Here is a 24,148-nt window from a genome sequence, read left to right as displayed (position 1 = left end):
GTGATTCTCCTTGTAATTTCCTCATATCTATTTCTCATTTGCAAATACCGATAGAAGTCCTGATTTACTAGGCCATGTTTTCCCTTGAGAGTTTGAAAGTCTATTAGTTGTCCTTTATGTGTGAATGTGAAGTAAGAGGTGAGGCCTTTCTCTGTCCATTCTCTGAATCTTTTATCATGTTTATTGGGTGTAAAATCTGTGTCGTAGGCACACCATTTTAACATCGCAGCTCCCTTGGTTAGTTTATTATTTTTACAAACTTGATGCCAGATCTTAAAAGTTAGTTTTATCCATGGATTATCTTTATCTATCAGGTAGGGCTGCCCCCGACTAAAGATATTCCTAGTCGACTAACACTCCTGCATTTTAGCGATTAGTCGAATAATCGTTCATTTATGATATTAATATAAAAACTTGCGTATATACAAGGAAAGGTATAGTCCAAGTTGAAGTTTAACACTTCCATATGACAGAAAATGCTAAAGCATGATATTAGCGCGTTCAAAATGAAAATGAAGCGCTTAAAACAGAATAGTAAAGCGTTTAAAGTATACAGCGCTTACGGACACAAAAATCAGTGGCCGGAACGTTATAGGCTAATTATAGCCTAACATAAAAACAGCAATCCGACTGCCTGTGCATTTTAATAATTTATTATCAAAAATACAAACTGTAACAGTTACATGTCAAACAAACAAACAAAAAAACAGTTTTGAATAAAATTAAATTCGTTCTTTAAAATAAATTAAATAAACTTATTAGTAACTTAGAACTAGTACAAAACAAGGCAAAAAACCCCAAATAAATACTGTAGCAAAAACGCTGTTTGGTATATAAATACAGTGGAAAATTCATATAATTTTTATATTGTTCAAAAGGAAAATTAACAAAAACGAACAATTTAATAAATGCACATGGCACATCGCACAACGCCAAAACTTAGAATAAAAAAGAAGGCGGCAAACAAATCAACAGCCTAAGTATTTGATTAAATTGTTTAGAACAACTATATTTAAGACAAAATGTGGAACGAATAATTTAAAGAACACTAATACAAATCAAAAATATCAGAGCACAGCCGCAAACTGCCATTAAGACGACGGATGAGTCTTGACCTAAAACAACAAATTGCAAACATCAGACTAATTTTTCTTACAGAATAAAAAACAACTTCTGCATTATATAAAAACGAATAAATAAAAATAATATGTATTTATTTATTTGTATAGCCTACCCGTTATAAAAATAGGCCTACCCGTTTTTTTTTTTTTATATAGCCCTTTGATAGCAAACAGAAACACTACAAAAAGGAAATTAAGCATTCTTACCTAAGCTTTCAATTCGATTTTATTTTTTTTCATATTATGTGAGAGGAACACCAGCTTGTCCACATTGTTGAAGAAGGGAGCTTCTCGACTTGTTCACAATGAAGCCGGCCTTTGAAAAGATGCGCTCTAATGGAAGCTGCTTTAGCGAGCTTTGGATATCGATGTTAATTTTTTTGCCACCGGTCCCGAATCAACCTTTGTTTAATCTGCCAAGTACATTTTTAGTTCATCCTTCATCAGATCTCGTTGATCTCTCGTTGCTTTGATGTCATGTCATACACTGACTGCGCAGTGCGCAGCCCCTGATTGCGTAATTTTTTCACGTGATTTTTTTTTGCGACCAACCGACTAATGAAAATGTATTCGACCAAGCCCTCTTCATATCGACTAACGTTTAGTCGACTATTTGGGGGCAGCCCTACTATCAGGTGAGGGAGTAATCTCTTATCTGCTACCATGGCTTGTATTGGGGGGCCATTTGTGGTAGCCTCCTCTATGTCTTTCCACCTTGCTGTAAAAATTGGGTTACATAGGCATACTAGGGGTCTTAACTGAGCAGCGTAATAATAATCTCTTAGACATGGCAGTGCCAGGCCTCCCCTATCTTTTGTGATTTGTAACGTGTTGTATTTTATCCTTGGCTTTTTCCCCTGCCATATGAAGCGAGATATTATTTTATCCCATTCAGCAAATTGTTGTTTAGTAACTTCAATAGGGAGGGTTTGGAAAAGGTACAAGAGACGTGGCAAAATGCCAATCTTTACTGATTCAATTCTGTTTATTAGCCCTAGAGAAGGGATAAGACTCCATCTTGATAGATCTGACTTAAAGGGATAGTTCACTTTGAAATTAATTTTTGATATGTTTTAGCTTACCTCAAGGGCATCCAAGATGTAGGTGTCTTTGTTTCCGCAGTAGTTTCAATTTTTATATTTTTAGGTCAAACCTAAAAGTGGAAGTGTTAAACTTCAACTTGGACTATACCTTTCCTTGTATATACGCAAGTTTTTATATTAATATCGTCCAAATGATCTGACGGCGCGGGCGGGTATAGATATACATAGATGTCGCTTGGCTACGGTTTCGTTCCAATGAACTGCAGTAGCCAAGGCGACATCTATGTATATATCTATACCCGCCCGCGCCGTCAGATCATTTGGACGTGTGCTGTTTTCAAGAGATAACAACGATATAAATACTGTTCGTTTTCTCACACAAACCGCTCGTTTCGTGTCTTAGGCCATCAATGTGTACTTATGATGGGGAATTGTTTCATTTGGACGTGGGGAATTGTTTTAATTTGGACTCTGTGCTTGTGTTTTGAGCCAGTGACCATTGACATGCATTATATGACTGACAGACAAGAACGGTTTGACCTAAAAATATCAAAATTGAAACTACTGCGGAAACAAAGACACCTACATCTTGGATGCCCTTGAGGTAAGCTAAAACATATCAAAAATTAATTTCAAAGTGAACTATCCCTTTAATTTTTGAATTTAATGGCTCATAGTTAAGTTTGAATAGTGTTGTAGTGTCTCTACATAAAATTACCCCAAGATATTTAATAGAATTCTGGCCCCATTTAAGATTATATTTGTTTTGTAATTCTCTAGGAGGTTCAAAGTTGAAAGTCAAAACCTGAGTTTTTTGAATATTTAATTTATATCCTGAGAATAGCCCAAATTCTTCAAGTGTTGACATCAGCCTCTGTATCGATTCCTTTGGCTGGCCTAAATAAATCAAGATATCATCTGCAAATAGAGATAGTTTTGGTCCCCTCCTTGCATATTTATTCCTTTAATTTGATCATCTTGTCTTATACACTGGGCGAGAGGTTCTATAAACAGAGCAAACAAGGTTGGGGAGAGAGGGCACCCCTGTCTGCAGGATCTTTCTAATGTAAATGGCTTTGACAAGCTGCCATTTATTTTAATTCTAGCTGTTGGTTTATTATAAATTGATTGGGTTGCCTTGATAATGGTTTCATGAAAACCAAACTTAGCTAAAACTTGATAAAGAAATGACCACCTCACGGAGTCAAAAGCTTTCTCTGCGTCCAATCCTATCAACATTGCTTCAATGTTATTATTTTGGATGTGTTGTATGACATGCAGAGTCCGTCTAATACTGTCCTGGGTCTGCCTCTGTCGAATAAACCCTGTCTGGTCTGTTTTTATAAGATTGGGCATAATGTTGCCGAGTCGTTTGGCTATTATTGAAGTGTAAATTTTGTAGTCTAAATTTAGAACAGAGATCGGTCTGTATTGACCACAATCTGTTTTGTCTTTGCCTTCTTTTGGTATGACCGTAATTGTTGCTTCTTTCCATGAGGGGGGGGTCTCTCCCCCTTTGAGGGCCCAGTCACAGACCGCTCGTAGCCTTGGAGTTAGTTGTTCTCTAAACGTCTTATAATATTCGGATGTAAAGCCGTCTGTGCCTGGGCTCTTATGAGCCTTTAGCCTACTTATTGCTGCATTAATTTCGCTATCTGTAATTTCCTTTAATAAATTGCTATTTTCCTGTTCGGTCACTTTTGGTAGGTTCAGTGAGTCTAAGAATTTTCCCACCAAATTGTCATTCTCCAACTTTGGCTGGGAGTATAGGTCTTTATAATAAGTTTCAAAGCTCTGTTGTATTTTTTCCACATCATGGTGTATTAATCCGGTTTTTGGATGTTTAATCTTATAAACTGCGCTATCAGCTTGTTGTTTCCTTAATTTATATGCCAGCCATTTTGTAGATCTACCCCCTATCTCATAATATCCTTGCTTTATATATAACAACTTTTTCTGAGTTTCTTCAGTATAAATTATGTCAATTTCGTTTTGTAATCTTTTTATTTCCAATTTTGTATTATTGTCTGATGAGCTTTTGTGCTGCCTTTGTAACTCCTTAAGATTGGTTTGTAACTTTTCAAGTTTTTCTTTTCTTTGTTTTTTTAACAAGGTGGAGTAGGTAATTATCTTCCCCCTTATTACTGCTTTATATGCATCCCACAGAATGGATGGAGTAACTTCTCCATTATCATTTTCCTTAAAATATAAATCAATTTCAGTTCTTAGTTGTTCTTTAATTTTAGGATCATTTAATATACTTGAATTGAGTCTCCAGATTGTTGATTTAGGTTTATTATTAGTGTAGATGGATAAAAGTACAGGAGAGTGGTCCGATAAATCAATTGTGCCAATGTTGCATGTTTTAATTCTGTGTCTGTCTTTACTAAAGGTAAAAAAATAATCTATCCTAGAATACGTAGAGTGGGGTGCAGAATAATGCGTGTAGTCTCGTCCAGAGGGATTAGTCTCTCTCCAGATATCAATAATTCCAGTTTCGGTCATGATACAGTTTATCTTTCTGGTGAGTAATTTTTGTTGTGGTGAGTTTGTATATGAACTATCTAGTTTAGATAGTCTTATATTCATATCACCTCCACATATCAACATTCCCTGAGTTTCTGATATCATCATTTCAAATAACTGTTTATAAAATAGCCAGTCGCTCCCAGGTGGTGCATATACGTTAAGAATAGTGACCAGTAAGCCATCAATTCTCCCCTTGACCAAAATGTATCGACCTTCTTTATCTTTCTTTTCAGATAAATGCTCATAACGGGTTTGTTGGGAAATTAGGATTGCCACCCCCCTTCGATGTCCTGACTTGTAAGATGATGAGAAAACATGCTTATATGGGCCTCTCTTTAATTTTTTGTGCTCCTCGTCCGATAAGTGTGTCTCCTGGAGCAAGGCTACATGAGCCTTTTCCTTTTTTAATTTAGCCAATATTTTGGTTCTCTTTTGTGGATTTACCACCCCATTTACATTGAAGGAGAGGATATTCAATAATTGATTAGTATCTGTCATTATTATTTAGGTAAGACATATTTTCAGAGCCAGTATTTCCACTTGTCCCAAAAACAGATTTCAAGCTGCATAGAACGGCAACGAACCAAAAACATATAGATGAAAAACTAAAATAACATATACTTGAAAACATCCAAAATGAAAAGGCTCCCATTAGTGGGGTTATCATTATATAACCCTGTAATAAGACCTGATGTAAAGTCTCTCGGAGGGTAAGCCCCCCAGTTAGGGGGTGGGCCCTCTGCTGAAGCGTCCTTGTTGCTCAGTTCCCACATTCTTTGTGTGGAGAAACAAACAAATGAAATAATAATACAATAAAATAAAAATAAAAACTGTCGTTTCCCGGCGTCAAATCAAAATAAGCAGGCATTATTTGTATGCAAAAATCGTCTGCTCTTTGATAATTTCGTGTCTAACCGACATACTACAAAATTGCACTAAAGCACTTAAGAGTACCTGAAGCTTTTAGTATATTTCTTTCATACTCCACTGTCACTTTAGACTGGCTCCCTTCGAAACTGCTCCAGTCTTTCTTTAGTCGATGGTCTTGCTCGTGTTGTGCGCTCTCCATCTCGTTGCTGCTTTCTCCGGTTACCGTCACTCACGGACCACGTCAGTCTCTTTAACTGCTCCATCATCGTCGCAGGTGGTTTTATGACTGTGACGGGTAGACCCTTCTCAGACATGTCTTTCGTTGCTTCCTCGACTGTGGCATAAACTCGTGTTCCATCCGAGTAAAACACCCGTAGTTTCGCTGGGAATGGCGTCTGAAACCGTATCCCTCTTTCTTTCAGTATCTTCTTAGCCTCCGCGTATGACTGTCTTTGTCTAAGTACGTTGGGTGCGTAGTCATTATCCAAGTTTATTTGTTTACCTTTCCAAATAAACCCTTTCTTCTGCCACGCTTTTCTAAGGACCTCTTTAGTCCTGTAGCTCAGAAAGCGGGCAACGATGGACCGCGGCGGGGCTCCGTCGGGTGGAGCTGGGGCGAGCGCGCGGTGTGCCCGTTCTATCTGGAGGCTCAAGGTCGTGGGGAGCTGCAGATTTTCTTTTAGCAGGTTTTCGATAAAGTCTATCATTGAGGTGGCGTTTTTTTCCTCACCTTCAGGAATGGAGTAGATCCTTATGTTGTTTCGCCTCGATCTCCCTTCTTGGTCAGTTAGTTGCGTCTCGAGTCTGGACTGAATTTTAAACAGCTCTGTCACGATATCTTCCACCGATTGCACTCGCTCCTCAGCGTCGAGTATACGGCTTTCCACATCCACGAGTCTTGCATTGGTAGCATTTATTTCCCCCTTTATTTCCTGGAGTTGTTGGGTATTATCTTTTCTAAAGTCCTTAATTTCCATGAGAATCGCTCGTAGGTCAATATTGCCCTCGTTTTCCACCCCAGTACTAGCGCTAGCTAGGTCGCTGTCTTCGTTAGCTTCAGTTACCTTGTTCATTATTTCGGTCTGTTTCTTTGATTTCGATTTAGTCTGCCTGTCTCTTAACATCGCCCCGTCTTATACCTCCTTGTTTAGCAAAATTATATGAAAATTTTCGAGTTTTCAGGGCTTTTTAGCTAAAAATGCCGAGAGCCGCAGTTTTTATACAGCCATCTCGTTGCGTGCTAGACCGGAAGCCAGAATGATAAATTCAATTTAAATAGAGCTATTCAAATCAACTGGTGAAATCTGTGAAACTATTTTGCAATATATATATATAATGTAATATATATATATTCAGGGTTCGTACACATTTTTACCATTAAATTTCCATGACTTTTCCATGACTTAAAGGTAAATATTCATGACATAATGTTCCATAAAACGTCTGTGTATACATGTAAAATAAGAATACAAATTTGGATTGTGACATTCCTAAAATTCACGGGCGGGGATGCGGGTGGATAATGAACTCCTTGCGGGCGGGTAACGTTATAGCGGATGAAAAATGTGCTTGAAGAGCTCTTTTCCAAAACGCGATAAACGCCATTAAAAAGAAAAAGAAAAAAAAAGAGATTTTCCCTATTCACTGCTCCATCAACGTTTCATGCCAAATCGCTATATTTCCTTGTTTAAAATGTAGGCCACTGCAAGATGCAGTTTCTTTCCAAACCGCGAAGCGCCGAACCTTTTAGCCTAAACGGATAAATCCTCTCGACTAATCAGAATTCGGTGAACGTTCGCTATCTTAACAGTCCTCAAAATGAGTCAAACTAATCTTATATTCTCTCTCTCTCTCAATTTTAATTGTTTATTAATAAACAAGTGTTTTCTATGTCGACTGCAAAGACGAAGTTGACTGACTCGCGATCTTCTTAGTAGTGAACACGCCAGAGAGAAATGCACATTTCATACGGATTAGGCTGCATCGTTTTATTTTGTTTTGAATGGTTCTGTTTAAAAGTAGAGATTTCTGTAGATAATAGATATAGGCCTATTTCAGTTTTGTTTAGGTCTGTGAGGCGAGTAGTCTACCTTTTACGCTGAGTTTCGGTTCATGGATGATAGCTTAAGCTCCAGTTCACTCCGGCGCCTCTGTGTCGTGATTAGCCTATCTATTTTCTGCAATTTACTTTTTATTTATTAAGCAATTGGTTAATGAAACATATTTTAAAATCAAGATACAATTAATACAAAACGAAATTCGTTTAGAAAGGCTTTGTGCTTTCTGTTTGAGGTCTCTGTGTAAGTTTTAAAGTCTTTTAGTGCCGCTTTCAGAGCACTCATTACCGTAATGGAGAACGGTCATGTAACATTGTTTTTTCCTCATAAATGCAAACACGGAAAATAAAAGACAAAAGACATTTTTTTTAAAGAAAAAAAATCATCCATATTAATTTGTATGTATTAAAAATGTTTAACAAAGAGGCAAAAAGTCATAAACAAAAATCTGAAAATTCGTCGATATATATATATTTTTTTTCGCGCAGTATTTGGTGTAGCCTACAGTTCAAATTCAAATGTTGGTGTTCAACTTTGCGTTTTAAAAATAGCCTACTTACAACAACTCTTCATTTTTCGTTTTTAATTTGGGGGTTAAAGGAAAAACGAGTGGACACAAAAGAACACGGACCTTTTGGACAGAAAGAATACATGACAGCCAGGGTTCTTTATTAAATTCATAAAATAAACTATATATATAGGCTATATACTATATGTGCCGTTCGCATAAAAGGGTCTTTCCCTGACATTAATGCTTGGATAAGACACGTCTCCTTCCTTCCCTCCTTCCGAGATATAAACCTACTAAAGTCCTCCGTTGCCATGCTTTTTGGAATGACTGATCGCGAGAGGAAAAAATAAAGTTTTAGTCGCTTAACATCGGTTAATGGAAACGCCGTCATTTTGCAATAGTTATTTATCGATATTTAGAAGGAAAAAAAAAGTTTTGCTCAAATCTGTTATGGAAAGGCGCATACAGACGGTAGCTAAAGCTAATATGAAAACGCAAAGCAGCTTATCTTCATTTGAAGCACTGAGCTGAGGACAGCGACACAAGAGCCACACAGGTATGGCTACTTAGTCGCTGTCCTCAGTGCCGCAGAAAAGCGCTGAAACGGACATGAAGGGGAACCCATTTCTTTTGGCCCATCTAGTTTTCTGGAGGCCCACCTACAATCAAAATCCGCCGCAAGTGAGTCACGTGATTCGACTGATCACCCTAAAGAAAAAAGTATTGCAATTCGTTTCACCAATAATATTAATTAAACAAATTCAAGAACACGGATGTTTTGAAAAACAAATTTCCATGACTTTTCCAAAACTTTCTGAGTTTATTCATTTTCCAAAACTTTTCCAGGCCTGGAAATTGCCATTTTAAAATTCCATGACTTTTCCAGGTTTTTCATGACCGTACGAACCCTGTATATTATATAATGTAATATAATATATATTACAATATATATATAATGTAATATATATAATGCAATGTAAGTATTTTTCCAATATCGTGCAGCCCTAATTCATACCATATATAACAATCTTTTTACGGTCGCAAAGGATGTTCTAATTCAAATGTAGTGCTTACTCGACAGTACGCAATTTCCGACGCACCATGAACTGCTATTTCAGCGTTTAATGGGAAACATTTCAAATGGCAAAAGAAAACTCGCCAATTGGAGCAAAGAAGATACCTTTTCATTGTTACCTTTATTGTCTAAAAAGTCCATATAGACAAAAAAACTTGATCGCACTCGGCAATATAATATGAGGATGCACAATGCAAAAGTTTTCATGTAAACAGGTTGCAAATATGCAAATAAGACCGTTAACCGAGGGTTTAGGAGTGTACAGCATGAAACATCAGTTTATAATTACCCAGGATTAATTGTTAACCCCGGGTAAATTATGATCAGTGTAAAAGTTTACAATGACCCAGGGTTAACTATTTCAAGGGTAAAAAGCCCTCTTGTATGTCAATAATTAATTATAAAACAGATATTTCTGGACCTTAATTTTGAATGGTTGAGCCGTGTTCTAAGCCATAGTAAATTACTGGTCAATCAGTTTCTGGTCAATCCTGTTCCTGGAGTACCCACAGCACTGCACATTTTCAAATTCAACTCATCAGCTAGTTAGTAAAGACTCCAAGACTTCAAATATGTGTGTTAGATAAGAGAGACATTAAAAATGTACAGTGCTGGGATTGAAAACCACTGACCTAAATCAAGATATTTCTTATTTTAATTCATCCTCTCCAAAACCAGATATATGAGGTAGCGTGGTTTTAAAAGTGTGATATCTAGACCAGAAAAAGTCAGGTAATTTAAATAAAAACCTAAACCCTAAAAACCAAAACTTGGGGGCATTTTTATTGGGTAGAGAAAAATATTTTACTAAAAATACTTAATCCTTATCAAGTAAATCATGAACGATGGAAAGTCATGTAAATTAATTGGTTAAAGACTTATCTATGAAAAATCAATAAAAACATTTTTTTTTTAAAAGACTGTAATCCCTGAGAATATTTAGCTTTTAAAACTTCTGGAATTCAGAAATGCAATTACTTAGATATTAATTATAATAACAAAATATATTTTTTAAAATATTTTAATCAGTGGACACTTCAAATTTATGTAAATAAATTAAATAATTTAATTTATTTTTGTCACATAAAAAAAATAAAGCAATTGACAAACAATAGGACAAATACGATAGTGATACAAATTGAATAAACTACAGTAGGTTTATTTAACATCTTCTGTTGTTTGATTAACATTAATGACACAGACAGGTATTCTAGGCTGCCGTCACTTTAAGACCGAATGCTTCTAATATACTGATACATATCCAGTTTTAACTCAGCTGTTTATGTTCACTTGAGCCATAATTGACTATTTATGTGAGATGCGTGGATTATTAAGGTTAAATATTACTAACCACTTTTGCTAAATGGGTTAAGCACAGAGGTGTTCTGAGTAAATTATTTGTTATACACCGATTCAGGCGGTGACGTCTCGTGAGTTCAGTGTTGGACAGATCAATTGTTTTAACCATTCATTAAAATAAATCGGTTCACATGAGTCACTAGGTCGCGAATCAGACATTAGCGCACGTGGACGTGTTGTGTGCTAATCCCGGCTGTTAGGACATCACAAAGGATTTGTCTCAACACAGATTCATAAATGAGAAAGTTTACTTCATCAGTGAATAGGATTTTTTTGTTTATTGAAAGTGTGGTTTATGTCAGAGAATGACATTACGGATCGCTTGTCTGAGAAGGGGCGACGTTTTTGTTTTTTTTAGCAAAATTCACACCCAGCGGTAATTCAGAAAAAAAATCTCAATGCACCACGTGCAAAATGGATTCGGTCTTCCGACCTTTTACCATTGTTGATTTTGATTAATATGTGCAGGGGAGAGAAAACAAAGACAGTGCTTAGTCTGAAGACAGAGAGAGTGCATGCGGGGGGGAGGGGCTCTTTGCTCATTCTCTCTCTCTCAGTCAACATGCGCCCTTCACAAATAAATCAAAATAACTGATCAAATAAGGCTTTGGCAGGACAAAAATTAGTTTGTAGGCTGGCAAAAAAAAATTCAATGTAGGAAAAACCCTGATTTGGGATCGCTCGCTGTCTGAGAGAGCACTTCTAGTGTGTCATTCAACGCAATACCACTGAGTTATTTTTTCACAACTTACTGCAAATAATAACAGGATAAACTCTTTTTGAAGATCCTTGTTAAATGTACACACACGCTTCTTTGACATCTTCACGTCTGACTTGATCTCCTTACTCTCTAATATCCAGCCTTCACCAACTGCAAGTTAATCGATTACGAATTGTGATAGGATGGAAATTTTGTTCTCCAAAATGACGAGATTGGCTGCCTTTGATAAGGCTATTCTCGCATGACAGACTACTATTCACTTTTATGATCACCTAGCAAAGACAATTTAGGAAAGAAGAAATATGGGACAAAACATGATTTTCTCATAATAATTTGGGACACTTAAAAGAGAGATTAAATAAAGGACTGTCCAAGGAAAAACGTGTGGTCACCCCATGCATGTGTGAAGCATACAGAGTTCATTTTTTCAGGGGCGGAGCAATGAAGGGAGGGGTGTCGATTTCAAATAGTGACAGTGTTTCTCAGAAAATCGCTTTCTGCTACTTTACAGAATGAATGTGAAACTCAAACCTCACTACGTTGACGCCACAGTTTGGACTCTTCAGTCCATCACAGATCAGCTTCAGTCCTGAATCCTGCAAGTGGTTGTTACTCAGGTCCAGCTCTCTCAGGGAGGAGTTTGATGACTGTAGAACTGAAGCCACAACTTCACACTGCTGATCACTGAGATCACAGGCTGCTAATCTGAAAAAAGAGATGACTAAAGGTTATGATCAGTCAAGAGCTCGGTCCTGTGTTAATAATGGAGAAGCTTCTAAGCACTGGAGAGACGTTAGAGAGTGGGAAGGCCTGGATTGCACTTTTATTTTACATTACATGCACTTATATGTTCTTACAGGGCTTTTCACACTGCAATTAACCACTGGTTATAGTCATTCTAAACACCGTTTTTAACCCTGGGTAAAGAAATATTTCACATTTGTAAGTTAGGAGTGAGTTTAGCAGGATTAGAGCCGCTTCTGTGCTGTTAACCCCGCATTGGACATAAAATTAAGTAAAAATGTCAGTCTCGGCAAGTATCCTCGTAAACACAGTCGGTTGTGTGCTGTAAACAACTGATAAAGAAAATGGATGTGTGTCATTTATATTAAGTCCGGGCATTCATCTTAAAGGGACAGCAGCTTAATGTACCCGCAGCTGTTTGTGATACTAATGGCGATCAAACAACAAAAGAGAAAGAGAAAATTACTTTTGTAGCTTTAACAAAGATAAATTGTATTAATTAAATATTGAACTCAATTTGAAATAAAACGAATCAAAACTATATAGACATATTTAAAACCATAGTAACTAATATAAATGACAAAATATGCAACAAAATTAGCTTTGTTAAAATTAGCTTTAACCAAAATAAATTGTATTCATTACTGTAATTAATTATATTAGTTATATTTCATTTATACAGTGAAGACATGATATATTCATTTATACAGTGAAAAACAAAGCACTGCTCATTTCAGTTGTATCTTTCTTCTATTGTATTTTTCTATGCTTATAAATTATTATTTACTATGCAGATTCACTTCCCTACAAAATCACCCCAATTATTCAATTCTAGAATGATTAATTATATTTAAATAGAGCTATCCAAATCAACTGTTTAAATTGTTTATTTATATTTCGCAATATATATATTGGAGAAAAACAAAATATTGCAATGTAAGTTTTTTTCCAATATCGTGCAGCCCTAATTCATACTATATATATATATATATATATATATATATATATATATATATATAAAACATAAATTTTTAATGGTTGCAAAGGTAATTTTCAGAGTTTAATGGAAAGCATTTCTAATGGCAACAGAAAACTCGCCAATTGGAGTGAAGAAGATACCTTTTCATTGTTACCTTTACAGTCCAAAAAGTCCATATAGACCAAAAAAAACTTGATAGCAGTCGGCAATATATAATATGAGGATGCGCAACGCAAGAGCCTTGATGTAAACGGGTTGCATGCGGCGTTCATCTAATCAATGAATCTAACACCGCAAATATGCAAATAAGAATGTTAACCAAGGGTTAAGAAGTGTACAGCATGAAACATCAGTTTATAATTACCCAGGATTTAATGTTAACCCCAGGTAAATAATGATCAGTGTTAAGGTTTACAATGACCCAGGGTTAACTATTATTATTAGTGTGAAAAGCCCTCTTGTATGTCAATAATTAGTTATAAAACAGATAGTTCTGGACCTTGATTCTGAATGGTTGAGCCGTGTTCTGAGCCATAGTAAATTACTCTACAAGGACTCAAGCCATCCGTCACATAACATTTTCAGTGCTCTTATCACGGTTACAGTACCATAGCATTAAGGCCTGGACTAGTAGGCTCAGAGACAGTTTCTGGTCAATCCTGTTCCTGGAGTACCCACAGCACTGCACATTTTCAAATTCAACTCATCAGCTAGTTAGTATTCACTCCAAGACCCCTAATATGTGTGTTAGATAAGAGAGACATCAAAAATGTACAGTGCTGGGATTGAAAACCACTGACCTAAATCAAGATATTTCTTATTTTAATACATCATCACCGCAACTAGATATATGAGGTAGCCTAATTTTAAAAGTGTGATTTCTAGACCAGGAAAATGAATTTTTATAAAAATGCTTAATCCTTATCCAGCAAATTATAAACAATGGAAAAGTCATGTAAATTCATTGGTTGAAAAGATATTCAGCTTTTAAAACTTCAGAAAGGCAATTACTTGGATTTCAATTATAATTACAAATTAAAATAATTATTTAAAATATTTTAATCTGTAGACACTTCAAATTTATGTAAATAAAAAAGTCATTAAAGCGCATTTAGCTAAACTATTAGCCTACATGCTACAAGATACAAGAGGTATTATGTTCATATTTCAAATCAGTTAATATTATGTTCATATTTTCACACTCACAGAGCTTTTCTGCAGTTCCTCAGAGCAGGTAACAGTCTCCTTCGACCCTCTTGTGATGATGTGATGTTTTTAAGGTCAAACTCATCCATCACATTTTCTGACATCAAGATCATGTTTGCCAAAGTTGAACATTGTGCAAGAGAAAGACGTTTGTTTTTTGTTCCAGATTGTAAAAATGCCTGCATTTCTTCAACAAGAGAACTATCCTTTATCTCAATCAAGCAGTGACACAGATTCATCCATCTTTCAGGGCTGACGTTGTCTTCTGGACTTTCTGTGTTTGCGTGTTTTTTAAGGGTTTGGATTATGTCCTTGATGCTCCATGGGTTTTTCTCTGTGTGAATCAGCAGATCCTGTAAGAGCCTCTGATTGGACTCCAGTGAGATGCCATGAAGGAATCGAAGGAATAGATCCAGGTGTCCATTTTTACTCTTCAAGGATTTATTCATTGCTCCCTTCAGAAACACATCCAGAGGAACAATCTCACACTGAGTTCTGGATTTTCCTGTCAGGAACATTTTCATAACTTCACTGTTCTTGTGTAAATAACAGAAAAACACATACAGTGCTGCAAAAAACTCCTGAAAGCTGAGATGTACAAAGCTGTAAACCTTCCTGTGATAAATCACAGATTCCTCCCTAAAGATCTCAGTGCAAATCCCAGAATACACTGAGGCGTCAGTGACGTCTATGCCGCTCTCAATCAGGTCCTCCTCATAGAACATCACATTGCCCTTCATCAGCTGATTGAAAGCCAGTTCAGCAAGTTTCACAATCACTTCTCTGTTGTACTGCAGGAGTTTCTCTGGATCTCTCTCTTCATACTTCTGGTTCTTCATATGAGTCTGAATGAGGAGGAAGTGTATGTACATTTCAGTCAGAGTTTGAGGGATATCTGCACTGAGATCTTGTTTCAGGATGTTTTGAAGCACAGTGGCTGAGATCCAGCAGAAGACGGGTATGTGGCACATGATGTGGAGGCTTCTTGCTCTTCTGATGTGTGAGATGATTCTGCTGGCTTGATCCTCATCACTGATTCTCTTCCTGAAATATTCCTCCTTCTGAGGGTCATTGAATCCCTGAATTTCTGTCACACGGTTGATGTATTTGGAGGGGATCTGATTGGCTGCTGCTGGTCTGGTGGTGATCCAGATGAGAGCAGAGGGAAGCAGATCTCCTTTCATGAGGTTTGACATCAACACACCCACTGATGAAGACTCAGTCACATCAGAAACTTTCTCACTGTCTGAAAACATCAGTGTAATTCTGCTTTCATCCAGACCATCAAAGATGAACACAACTGTACATTCATCATAAATCTTTGAGTCCAGATCTTGAAGTTCAGGATGAAAGTCCAGCAGAAGTCTGTGAAGACTGTACTGAAGATCTCGAATCAAGTTCAGCTCTCTAAATGGAAGCACAAACATGAAATCTACATCCTGATTGGCTTTTCCCTCGGCCCAGTCCAGAATGAACTTCTGCACAGAGACGGTTTTTCCAATTCCAGCGATGCCTTTAGTAAGAACAGTCTTGATTTTGTCTTTCTTCCCTCTTCTCTTCTCCTCATATCCTAGTTCAGGTGAAGGATCAAAGATGTCATTGCAGTTGATTGGAGTGTCTTGGAGGGTCTTGTAACTTTTCTCCATCTGTAACACCTCATGTTCTTCATTCACTCCTTCACTCTCTCCCTCTATGATGTACAGCTGTGTGTAAATCCTGTTCAGGAGGGTCTGATTCTCTTGTAGTTTGATTCCCTCAAATAAGTTCTCATACTTGTTCTTCATGCTGGTTTTGTGCTGGTCTTTGACTCTCTGCAGATCATCATGCACTGGCTGGTGAGAGTCGAGCTGCAGGGCTGCTTCTGTGTCATGATGACTGATGTGTTTCTGACAGGAGGAGGATGTGCTGGTCTGACAGGACACATCTCTGATCTGGTCAGCTCTCACACCACTGAAAACACATTAAGATGAACAGAGACACAAAAACGCTGTGTTTAATAAATATAAAATCATACTACTTGTAGAAACTGACTTTCTAATATCACACATGGAGATCCTCGCAAGTTCTCACACAGATTTTATTTAACCATGTTGCCAACAAACTGTTAATGAATTATGCACATCAGGCATTTGGGGGCAGATAATGACCTGCATATTAAAAGTAATGAGACATCAATATTTCAGTAGTCAAAATGTTCGAATAAAAGAGAAAGGCAGCTACAATTCTTGACCAGATTTAACAGAAACCATTATTTTAAAATATCACTGAAACACAGACATGAAGAAACAGCAGTGTTCATGTGAAATGATTACATGAAATTGATTTACTTGTAAACGGCGACAGATGATACTTAAAGGGGTCATATAATGGTACATGCACTTTTACAAGTTGATTGTACTGAAATGTGTGTTGGCAGTGCCTGTACACAACCATCATAAAATGATAAATATCCATCCAGTGTTTTTTTGTTTTTTTTTTATCTCCTTATATGTTTTCCCGTCTCAAACCAAGCCGTTCGTCACAAAGTCGGAAGCCCCTCTCACTACTGTTAACTGACAGCAGCGTTTCAACACAGACCCGCCCTCGCTGGTGAGCGAGCTGTCAATCATAGTCTGCGCGTCATTATTGATACGCTGGAGCACTGTCTATGAGCAGAATGGCGTCTAAGCAATTGTGGTGTTCTGTTCTTGGGTGTAATAAGGAACACAGCAGTCATGTTGATGTTCCTAAATCCGAACCGCTGAAGACGCAGTGGCTGAGTTTTGTTTTCAAAGGGAATATTCCCCACGATCAACAGCAATGCTTTCATGTTTGCACGAATCATTTCTCACACCAGACTGCTTTATAAACGAGGGTCAGTATAAAGCTGGTTTTGCTAAGAAGCTGCTCCTGAAAAAAGGATCGGTACCAACTATTCGTGTTCCTGCTGCACCTCCAGAAGAAGAAGTGAGTGTAACGTTTTATTAACCTTTATATTAATCTTTGCAAATGGCTAGCACGCTTCACGATGAATGCGGCTAAGGTTTACAGTTACACTAGGGCTGCAACGATTCCTTGAGTTACTCGATTATAAAAATTCCTCGAGGCAAAAACTCTGCCTCAAAGCCTCGTTAAATTCCTATGACGCGCAGGGATTTAATTGTTTCACACGGACCGTTTATTCACACGGACCGGTTCAGGAAGCACAGCATATATTTTGAATTTAGTTGGCGCGATGGCGGAGAATAAATATGTAAATAAACGGCAGAAATTGTCTAAAGTGTGGAATCATTACACACGCAATAAAGAAGAGAACAAGGTGCAGTGTCTCTACTGCAAAACAGAGCTGGCATACCACAACAGCACATCTTTCATGATTCAGCATATGAACAGAAGACATCCACTCCATGCTGTTTCACCAAGCATCGCTGTCGCTGAAACAAGGTAACGTAGTCTAAGCCTATTGATGTTCGCTGATTTTAATCCCATACTGTATTTGTAGCGATGTCGTGATGCGGTTTGACTAGATATGATGTTTAGCTTTGATTAAGTTTTTAAGTAGTAAACGTAACTCACGTTCAATTGCAAGAGAGTATAGACTAAAAAAAGAACCCCTTCACACGCACGCACGCACGCACGCACGCACGCACGCCAGTCAGACCAATTGCAGCAGTGCATATGCTTAAACTTTTATGTAGCCACGCAACAATAATTTCAGCATGCATTCACTGTATACACCGGGACGTGATGAACAATATTGAACAAATATTGTATTGCAGTCTTTGCGAGACCTTGTTTGTATGTCACATCTGCCAAATAGTTACAGACAACAACAAAAAATTAAACTCCCCAGCCTGTTGGTTTTTAATAAATACTCGGAGTACTAATTTTTCAGTTAAAACGCACGGAACAAAATGTGCGTCAGCCTTTACTGCGTGTTCAACAACAAGTAACGTTACAGCTCTTCTTCAGCGTTAAACTACCAGAATACACAAATATGCTTAGATGCTTAGAGTGGTTATATTATAACATCTTAAAGGAGAAATTCACATATGAGATAGCTTTATAACTTGCATACTATATAACTAATAGTATATGTATAACTTCTTATTTACTTTGATGTCAGGGCTAGATTACAGCATGAAACCTGTTGTGCATATTAATAAATTAAATTGCTTTTTCTCTTTTTCTCCCTCTCAGCACTTCACAACGGAGTATGAACAGCTTTGTTCGCCCAGCTCAGTCATGCACTGTTCAAGAGGCTGCAATTTTTACAGAGAGCATTTTGAACATGCTCGTGACCGATATGAGGCCAATGTCCATGGTGGAGGACAAGGGATTTAGAGACATGATCTCAACTTTCAATCCTAAATACAGCCTGCCATCAAGAACATATTTCACACAACTGATGGAGAAGAAACACAGAGACATTACACAGAAATTGAAAGCTGTCCTAAAGCAAACAGAGTGTGTTGCCCTGACAACAGACATGTGGACCAGTGTGGCAACAGAAGCCTACCTGGGGGTGACATGCCACTTCTTGGGGGAAGATTGGGAGATGAAGTCCTTCTACCTAACCACAATGCCCCTAGAAGAAAGACACACTGCAGCCAACATTGCAGACTGGCTAGAGGAGACAACTGCCAAATTTGAGATTCCACTTGAAAAGGTAAAGGCAGTTGTCCATGACAATGGGGCCAATGTGGTGGCAGCAGCAAGACTTCTTAGAGAGAGGCATGGGTGGGCTTCTGTGAGATGTGCAGGGCACACTTTAAATTTAGTTGTGCAGAGCACACTCAAAAACAATAAAACAATTGCTAGTTGTGTGGGTTCTGCTAGGTGCCTAGTGGAACACTTCAAAAAGAGTGAACTGGCCTGCACTAAGCTCAAAGAAAAACAACAGCAGATGGGAAAGCCACCACTCATGTTGATACAGGATGTCAGTACCCGGTGGAACAGTACGTATCACACGTTATCAAGACTCCTGTCAACAATATATCGCGGAACAGAGAGGGCACTGACAACATGCTGACAGACAGGACATAGTTAACATTACCAGCTTACTTTTAATAGAGAGTGCTTCAAAAAAGCTGTCAATAAAACTTCTGCAAAGCAACTTGTCATGCTGGAAACCAGATCCGGGAGGGGAAAATACCCTGAGATGCTGCAGTACTGAAACTTGCTTTTTGTTTGAAGTTTTGTTTGAAAAAGACTTTGATTTTGACTGAATTAAAGAAAGGTTAATAAAGAAAGATAAAGAAAGAAATGTGGAAACAAGATAACTAGATCAATATTGTTATCCTGAGATTTATGAATTTTTACACTTTGAAATCAATTAAAAATTGCAGAAATTGTTAAAATTATAAATCATAATAATAGGAATATGCACATGTGAAATACTCTGTGATAATTAGGAAATTTTGAGTAATGAAGAAACTTTTATGAGTTAGACTTTGATTTATTAAAGTAGATGAGATATATAAAGCTGAGCAATAGAATTTAAGTAATTCACTGCTTTTGAATTTAGGCAATCGCTTAAAGTAATGAATAAATAATAAGATATTAACTGCACGTGTTTAAATATTATACTTTCTATCTGAAGGTGTCTAGAATTTGTATCTCGTTATCCCTTGTGGGAGACAGTGTGAAAAAACTGATCCATTGCGGAGAACCTGAGAGTCAATGGTTTATGTTTAACTGAGATAATTTTTGTGCATTGTATGAGAATGAGATTGGGTGACCAACTTTAAATAGAAATTGTGATTTGAACAAGCACATAACAGACATCTTAGAGTCATTAGGGCCCGAGCACCGATGGTGAGAGGACCCTATTGTTTTTGCTCCGTTTATTATTCTTCTTCTTCTTCTTCTTCTTCTTCTTCTCCAAAGTGAATCGCTTTTTAGAGGGCCTAAACATGCTCGAAAACTCATGAAACTTTGCACACGCTTCAGAAGTGGTGAAAATTTACGTGTGATATGGTTTTCAGAATTGGGGGGGGGCAAATTCGGTAAATTATTGCCCCCACATTTTGCCCCGGCTCCTGGTTTCACGTACAGGTATGAAATTTGGTACATACATGTAATGACCCATTACCTACAGAAAAGTCTCTTGGAGCATAGCCCTAAACACAAGAGGAAGTGAGCTATTTTGAACTTCCTCCTAGATTTGGGGCATTTTTCGTAATTTCCTGATGTTGTACTTTAACGAACTCCTCCTACAGATTTGATCTGATCCTCTTCAAATTTGGTGAGTGTAATCTTAAGGCCTTTCCTAAAGGCGCCGGGTGGCGGCGGCAGGGGTGCGAGGGCCCTTTTCATCGCTGCTTGCAGCTTTAATTTTATTTTGGTTTCTTGTAAAAGAGAAAAGAAAGAATTATTTTTGTTTACATTACACTGTAATAATTAGAGGAGTTTTCCTGCTTTTTCCTGCGTCTTTGCAAAGAAGAAGTGCTTGCTTTTTTCCGCAATGAAGGACTAAGCTTTTTAATAAATTGAAGAATTGCTGTGTTGTAAACCAGAAGAGACTTTTGGAAATTAAGCTGTTTAATTTTATTTTTGCGGTTCTCTGAGTGTTCAAGATTTCAGACAGCTGCCTTGAAAAATGGGATGACTGCAGAAAAATAAAAGAGGAAGTGGGGCCTGCAGCTCCCCTCCTGAAAGAGGAAGTTGACACTTCTGAGGGGGGTCAGAATGGACAGTTCAACTGAATGACAATCCACACGGAGAGACAATCCAATGTATCTTCCGTATGGGCTAGGTGCTGCACTTTCAATGATCACTACAGAGACTGCTTCAAATTTGATTATTATTTAACTTGATTATTTTTTGATTATCCACTGGTTTCAGCAATTCTTCATATTCTTCATATTTCTTCAACTAACTCTTTGAATCTGCTTTCAATAGGTAACATTAACAAGCATTACTGCAAGAAGTTCAATAGCAGAAGTGAGAGCATGACTCACCAATCTGGACATGGCAGTGAGGTTTATGTAAAAGCATTAATAGGTTATTGACTATGCAGAATTCTATGGAAAAGAAAAATATAATATAGGCCACAAGGCGTCTAAAGAGACATTATGACTAGCAACAATTGGTCACTCCATTTCATTTAAAGGTAATCTCTAGATTCAATAGAAACAATGTTTTCTAATTATAGACTTTTGAAATCACATGCTGTCATCACCAGGGGTACGAGATGGAAATGTTATTTTCTTTTTGTCCATTGATCTAAGATTGTGTGAAGATTTCCAAATCTTCTTTTAAATAGCTTGTGAGCAACAACAAAAAGTTTGAAAAATTGAAATTGTGCAAAGAATGACAAATTGCATTTGGGAAATTAAAATGGATTCTCTCAACTGCAACTGCAAATCTATACGATTATTATTTTAAAGTGTTTAATCTATTTGATTTTGAAAATGTTTACGTTCACTGTGTTAAACTTAAACACATGGCGACTGCATCAGACAATTGAAAATAAATATCCTAACGTTTAGACACTGTTGCAAGGGGAATTTACTGTGCACAGTATGTCTACGTTCAGTAGCTTTGACGGAAAAGTTGTTACCGTTCAGATTTAATGGTATTCCACTCCTAATAAATATATGTTCCCCATTCAGTTCATAAACTGCTAAAGCAGACAAAAAGGTATAATTCTCTGGCCAGAGAGAGGGGTGTATGAAAGTGTATGAAAGTGTGTGAAAGATGGTGTTCTGAGAAACACAGAGACAAATAAATTGTCAATCAAAACAGCTGTATCTAAATTTATAAAGTGGGCCCACAGGGTAAATTATGCGCACAGGGTCAAATATGACCCCACAGGTTAAAATATGACCACACAGGTTAAAATATGACCACACAGGTTAAAATATGATACACATGGTCAAATATGACCCCACAGGTTAAAATATGACACACAGGGTAAAATATGACCCCACAGGGAAGAAAATATGGCCAACAGAACAACGACCATGGATGATTTTGGCTAACAAGCCTAAGCTGGGTTATTGTTGTGGCAGAAAAGAAACAATGCCACACACACACGCGCAGCGTATAACTTTGGGAAGGCAGAGAGCAAGCAAGTTTGCCCTGTCCACCCAATACTTAACTTTTTCCTTTTTACAGGATGTCATGGTGGACCTCATCGAACAGAACTGATTCTGTTCCAAATGTATAAAATATTGTCTTGTTACTGTTTAACATGAAATTTTACAGGTCTCATCAAAAAAGGACGACCGGCCAGACAAGCAGATGAGTCTGGCGACATGATACATGTTGTCACTAACAAAAAAAATACTTAAGGTCTCCATTCACAGGTTGTTCTTATGGTTCACTCTACAAGCAAGGTCCAATCTGGGGTGCGGTGACACCTCCGTCCAAGCATCTCGACTTAAACTACACCAACCAGCCCTCAGCAAACCCAACTTGTCAACGTCAACACCAACGACAACGCACAGCGTCAAGTGGGGGATCAAGGAAGTGCTAGTAACTTTCCTCAATTGCCGACGGGGGAGAGCCCATTGCAACGTTTCGCAAAGAATCACCCTGGTGAAGATGGAACGTCCATGGGGCAACGAGATGATCAACACATCTGGAGGAAGATGTGGACCAACTAATGTTTTAAGCTTAGTATAAGAATTAATTTTGTGTGATGTTTATTGATGTTTTATTTGTTTCAATCAAACTATACTGTAGGACTTGAGTATTTAAATCCCATGATTTGAACAATTACTGATTAATTTGAAAATATTGCAGGTACATTAAGAGGACAATCTCTTAATTCTGTAGAGTATAGGGACTCTAAATAGGTACATTACTGTAAAAATAATAAATAATCTAGGGACCATTTTTGAAGAAACTTGAGGGTTTAAGAACCCTAATTCAGATATCATAGATGCTAAAAAATTAATTAATAGTGTAATAGTTGTTCTCTAATAAGAGAGAATGGGTGATAAGTTACTTTGCCGGACTAGGTCCGAATGGATAATTGGGTAGGTTTCTATAGCGATTAATTAATGACTACATTAAATATATTTTAGGTGTTTCCATTTGCTACAATAGCAAAAGAAAAACTTTCAAAAGGAGATTGATTTTGGGAAACATATTTAATTTCTGGATTATTATTAGTTAAAGAAGTTACCAGTGTGATTATTGAAATGTTCCTTTCATGTATTGTCTAATGTCTGTATTTGATATCTGAGAGGTGACTGCGGGTCTAGTCTATCTAGGAGTACAGTAACAGTGCTTGCTTATTTAGCCCGGCTTCCAGAAATGAAATATGGATTTGTTTTGTTGAGAAAGGTCTTCAACGTGTAAAAAAAAAATATATATATATATATATATATGTATCACAAAGTTAAAACCAAGACCAAGAACAATTTAACACAAACATGTTAGATTTAAACTGAAATGAATCTAAACAGTTAGAACATTTCAGTGAAATAGAATATTTGCTCATAAAACAAAATTCTAAAAAGCTTTCTTAATTCAGAATGAAGTTACAGATTTAATGATCTGGATCAATGGATCCATTATGAACTATTCCGCATTGCCAACAAATAGAGTCAGGACATGTTATGTCCATCAGTTAATTCTGGAAAAATAGGATTTTAGGATAGGTAATTAAAGATTAAATGGCATATCAGCAGATAAAGCTATTATCATGGCAAGAGCTGGGTGAAACAGAGTTAATTTTTAAAATAATGACATTGTTTGAAACAAGATAATACAATTATTGATATTTGTGTTAGGGATAAAAATGAAAGAATTTTAGAACTTTTTTGGTTAGATTTTATTACACAGATCCTTAAATAGATCTTACTAAGTAAAACAATCGCCTGCTTGAATTAAAAGCTAGTAAAATAAGGTTAAGAAAAATGGCTAATCAGCAGTATCAGCCTGTTAAAGGTCTAATAGATGAATGAGATTCAAAATCCAGAGAAAGATGATACTTAAACT

At 37.1% G+C, this 24,148-nt stretch overlaps 1 protein-coding gene across 2 annotated transcripts in view; it reads right to left on the bottom strand.

Moving 5' to 3' along the window:
* Positions 1–24,148, bottom strand: part of LOC311294974 (uncharacterized protein) — a 124,560-nt gene that overhangs the window by 69,916 nt on the left and 30,496 nt on the right. For both annotated transcript variants that reach the window (XM_084416105.1, XM_084416106.1), the window contains 2 exons: positions 14,216–16,165; positions 11,818–11,991 (listed from right to left, as the gene is read on the bottom strand). In XM_084416105.1, the coding sequence (XP_084272231.1) occupies positions 11,818–11,991; positions 14,216–16,165 (2,124 nt within the window). The remainder of the gene's footprint in view (positions 1–11,817; positions 11,992–14,215; positions 16,166–24,148) is intronic.

Source organism: Rutilus rutilus, assembly GCF_951802725.1.
Source record: "Rutilus rutilus genome assembly, chromosome: 1".
NCBI classification, from domain to species: domain Eukaryota; kingdom Metazoa; phylum Chordata; class Actinopteri; order Cypriniformes; family Leuciscidae; genus Rutilus; species Rutilus rutilus.
This window is presented reverse-complemented; position numbering and strand designations above follow the sequence as displayed.